We start from the raw sequence: 5139 nt of genomic DNA, 5'->3' as shown, positions 1-5139 counted from the left end.
TACACCTTGAGCTATCACAAGATGATAACGACCAGCTCGGGCCGTTTGCTCTCTTTGGGTATGAAATGTGGCAGGGAGTATCCTGAAGCTTACAGGAAAGTAAAATAATATTTAGGGGCTTGCTGCCAATGTATTTTAAAATATCTCCCACAACTTCTGCAAAAAGACAAAAAGACGACTGATGGACAGATTCTCTTCAAAATTTATGATTTTTCAGCACATTTTCATTAAAAATCAGTCTTACATGTAACTGCCCAAGTTTATAAGCTTCATATTACATAAAATACTGAATACTACAGTGGGTAAAAATGCTTTCATTAAATTAGTAATATCTTCTATCTAACATGACAGCCATATGATCATGAAGTTGTTTTGTTTCATGTTTTGAACCAGGCTCAGACAGATGCCAAGTGTGCACAGAAAAGGTCAAAGTCAAGGTCTGTTTGCAGACAATGCTCGAGCTGAAGGCAGAGAGACTGTCGGAGCGCCCTGCGTGGGGTCCACCGGGTGGCTTTATTCAATATGTGTCACGCCCTGTAGCCCCAGTGTCGGCTATGCTGGGAATGCAGGGTCTCGAGGGGTGAAGGTTAGGGGTGGAGGGCCTGAGGGGGTGAGTGGGTGAGCAGACACTGAAAACACAGCTTGACTGTGTTGTGGATTTGTGTGCACAGATACATATGTGTGTGTGCGTAAAGTCGGATTGTGACAGAAATCCATATAAATCAAAAATATCACCAGATTTGTTTACCATGTTCACTGTATATACATATTTATGTTCTGTTTTTGTGCATATGTGTGTGAGTCTTACCTGTGTTTGTGTGTGTGTGTGTGTGTGTGTGTGTGTGTGTGTTTGCCCCTGTGTTTTCAAAAAGCGCTCACAGACACGGAGCAGACTCAGACTGCAGGGTTCGGCCTGGAGGAGCTCTGGGCCTCTTTGGGCTCAGCAGGGAATCAGCTTGGGAAGCACAGACTCCATACACTCCATACACTCCATACACTCCATACACTCCACACACACACACACACACACACACACACACACACACACACACACACACACACACACACACACACACTGTTCATCTAAACATAAAGGCATTGCAGCTTTTTCACACTGAGGAGCTTTCATGTGAGCGCAGTGGTTTCCTAAATGACTCTCCTCGGTTCATGTTCAGGGCCAAACAGATCTCAAGCCCGTTTGTTTTGAAGACCTCTATTCTACAACACTTCCTGGAATCGGCTTATGGGGAACACACCAGTTTCACAGCATGAAAACAAGCTGTCCGTACTACTAGTGACATCTTACAAGTCACTGACAATATTGTGAAAGCACAAGCCTATGAGGCTGTGACCCTGATCGTAGGCTGAAATATGTCCTGCTTAAATCTGTGTTTTACGAACCCTTCTACACAATGCATTACATCACTCTGTAAGCAGGATTTTATGATTAAGTTAACCATAATGTTGTTCAGGTTCAGAAGTTTGGCGTACTCAGCCACCCAGACATGTTCATCGAGTCATCACGATGTGTTATAGGCTGCACCTGCTCCTGATGGCAAAACTCACACTGGAAGAATTGTATTCCCAATAATGGAACAAGAAGGGGAAGACAAGATGAGGAGGATAAATCCAACTAATATATCCAAAATGTGATACCATGGTACAGATAAGAAACAACCATTAATTATATATTAAGAAGTATTCTTACAGTTTAATTGAGCCTGAGTCACTTTCAGAGCAGACACCAGAACAGCTCTGAAGCACCGCTCTGAGTTTGGTGCCCTCTTCTGGAGAAAAAAACCATTTCGTCCAGATAGACGTCAAAGATTTTACAGTAAACTGTGGTTGATGCTTCACAAGCTGTAAAACTGAGCAGCCTGTCAAATATGAAAACGCAAACACACAAATTAATTCAGAACAGGCAGACTTAAAACATCCTTTAATACGAAATATTAATTTAATAATAATGTATGTTTGATTTTAATAACACTGATATGTCATCACTCTGTGACAGTTTTACTTTTATAGGCTCTTTTTAATTTAAGCTTGGAAACTTACATCCGTTTTAAAAATGTTTTTTTGCCTAAATTGTTAAATAAATGTTTCCCTCTTTAATTAGAAGGGAACCTGAACATCTCATGCTCCTCTGGGCTGACTTTGCAAGCTAAGGGTTAAGGCATCCAGCGCGTTACGCACAGGTGTCTCGCCAGTCCTCTGTGAAGTCTGCAAACTGTTGGCGTTTTTTTTTTCTTTAATTAAGTTGATCATAACTGTAACTCAGCTGGGATTTGCTGTCCGACTAGACAGGCCACTGTAATTCATAGAACTTAAGTGGGTTTGCTCACCGCAGCCCTAATCTCTTGCTGCTATTAAACGTGGAGCAAATAACCTGGAGAGCTCTGCACATCGAGACCGGACCGGCGCGCTTCTCTTTGCGCTACTTTGATGCTGCGTCTGATTCCGGAGGTCAGCATTAGACTGTGTACAGTTTAAAGATTTAAGAGCTGTGTTAAACTTATTGGATTTTCAAGCTTTTTACTGTCCGCTCCGTTACGCGCCGGATATGTGGTGGATGCTGTTTCCCCGATGGATTTGGTTTCTGCTGGGACATTGTTATACTACGCTCCTTTATATGGACAGCTGCCGCGTGAGAGCGATGCCCATGCCCATGTCTGTGGCAAAAGTGGTGTACTCTCACGCAGGTTTGTGCCCGAATGACCTGAACCCCAACCTGTGGGTGGATGCTATGAGCACCTGCATGCGCGAGTGTGAATCTGACCAGGTGAGTCGACCTGAAAATTACGGTGTTGCTGCAGGGGGAAATGTGTAGACATTATGTCGGAGATGCTGTTCACGAAGCTGTTCCAGCGCGTGGTCATTTCTAACAATGGGATGAATAATAATCTTATTGTTATTAATAATGGAATCCAAGGTCATATTTAGACATTTGAGGTTATTCAGACTTCACGAGGTGTTCAAAACGATCAGAGTGCACCAGTTTGCTATGCATTGTACAAAGTTACTGTCATTCACAACGACAAAAGTCAGTGAACTAAATCCATCACACAGAAGTCTGCATGTTCTTCTTAAAGGGATTTCATAAAGAATCAGGATTTCACCGTTTTATTAAGTTTATTAATACAAAATATAAAAAAAACATGATATGAGATACAAAAGCTTTGTTTTTTCCAACTTTAGGACTGTGAGTCATTTGAGAAGTGCTGCCCTAACGTCTGTGGAAACAAGAGCTGCGTGGCAGCACGCTACATAGACATCAAGGGTAACAAGGGCCCCGTTGGAATGCCAAAGGGCGCCACCTGCGACAAGTTCATGTGCTCTCAGCAAGGCTCCGAGTGCGACATCTGGGATGGTCAGCCAGTTTGTAAGTGCCGGGACCGCTGTGAGAGAGAACCCCACTTCACATGTGCGTCTGACGGCATGACTTATTACAACAAGTGCTACATGGATGCAGAGGCCTGTTCCAAGGGTATCTCTATCTCTGAGGTCACCTGCAGGTAACATGTTAAGTATTTTAGATCTCTACTATTTGTTTTTGCTGTAAAGAGGTAAAGTTGTCTTGAATTAGTCCTCAAAATTAATACATTTAAAAACTTTCCGGCTGTAGCACGGCATGTTCATGATGTACGATGCTTAAATAGATACAAAAGAACATCTGACATCCTCGCTCTGATTAATCCTTTCTTATCCAACCTACCTACAGGTACCACCTGACCTGGCCAGACACCAGTCCAAACCCAGAGGAGACCACCTTACATCCCACCACTGCCCTACAGACCACCCTCCCAGCTGACATCCAGCTCCCCTCCATACACAGCGGCCCCACCCAACAGGCTGTTTTTGTGGGTGAGACAGCTAGCTTCCTATGTGAGGTTTCAGGGAAGCCACGTCCGGAAGTCACCTGGGAGAAACAACTGAAGGGCAAAGAAAACACTGTGATGAAACCCAACCATGTCCGAGGGAATGTTGTGGTCACTAACATCGGCCAGCTGGTCATTTACAATGCGCAACTTCAGGATGCCGGCATCTACACGTGCACAGCTAAAAATGTTGGGGGAAGCGTGTCGTCGCACTTTCCCTTGGTAGTGATCGGGAGAGAAGCGAAGGGTAAAACTGCAGAAGGGAACAGTACCAACCTGCCATTTCCAGCTGAAGAATGCCTCAAGAGTCCAGACATAGACGACTGCGGAGAAGAGAGCATGAGCTGGTACTACGAACCAAAGAGGAACAATTGCTTCACCTTCACCTACAGTCAGTGCAATAAAAATCGTAACCACTTCGACACCTATGAAGCCTGCATGCTGTCATGCGGAGGAGATCTGGCGGCTCCTTGTAGCCTACCGAGCCTCCAAGGGCCTTGCAAATCCTATGAGCCTCGCTGGTATTACAGCAGCACCCTCAAAAAGTGCCAGTCCTTCGTGTACGGTGGCTGTGGTGGCAACGAGAACAACTTTGATTCTAAAGAGGCCTGTGAAGAGATGTGTCCCTTTCCGAAGAACCACAACTGCAAGATGTGTAAACCTCGGGGCAAGATGGTCACCAGCTTCTGCAAGAGTGACTTTGTGATCCTCGGTCGTGTGACCGAGCTGACGGAGGAGCAGGAGTCAGGTCATGCTTTGGTGACAGTGGAGGAGATCTTGAAGGATGAGAAGATGGGTCTGAGGTTCTTCGGCAAAGAGCCCTTGGAGGTGACTCTTCTGAACATGGACTGGAACTGCCCCTGCCCCAACATCACCACAGCCACTGGGCAGCTCATCATCATGGGGGACGTTCACAACGGGATGGCCGTCCTGCAGCCTGACAGCTTCGTAGGCTCCTCCAGCACTCGCAAAATCAGGAAGCTTCGTGAGATCGTCCACAAGAAAACCTGCGATTTCCTGAAAGATTTCTCTGCTGTCCAATAGAGTCTCAAAAGAGTCAGTTATGCTGTTTTGTGATTATTCAAAGCTCTGTGACCTCACCAGTCTGACCGACTGCCAGTAAACACAAAACGTTTTTTTCTCTTTAGCTTTTTGCTCAGTAGATTTTAAAAAATGTCCTCATAATCTCTTTTACCATTGTTTCAAAACCGACCAAACAGCTTCTTTCAATTGGAATCAAGCGTACACACTTTTGACGGCC

At 44.9% G+C, this 5139-nt stretch overlaps 1 protein-coding gene across 1 annotated transcript; it reads left to right on the top strand.

Moving 5' to 3' along the window:
• Positions 1-2563: 2563 nt before the first annotated feature.
• Positions 2564-4922, top strand: wfikkn2a (info WAP, follistatin/kazal, immunoglobulin, kunitz and netrin domain containing 2a). The gene is made up of 3 exons (XM_069674698.1): positions 2564-2782; positions 3199-3515; positions 3722-4922. Exons 1-3 carry the CDS (start codon positions 2564-2566, stop codon positions 4920-4922), a joined length of 1737 nt encoding a protein of 578 aa, XP_069530799.1.
• The last annotated feature ends 217 nt before the right edge of the window (positions 4923-5139 follow it).

The sequence above is a fragment of the Semicossyphus pulcher genome, unplaced genomic scaffold, assembly GCF_022749685.1.
Source record: "Semicossyphus pulcher isolate SPU_LCO1_2020_fin unplaced genomic scaffold, fSemPul1.0.p SCAF_23, whole genome shotgun sequence".
NCBI classification, from domain to species: Eukaryota; Metazoa; Chordata; class Actinopteri; order Labriformes; family Labridae; genus Semicossyphus; species Semicossyphus pulcher.
Note: the sequence above shows the minus strand (reverse complement) of the source record. Positions and strands in the feature narration are given on the sequence as shown.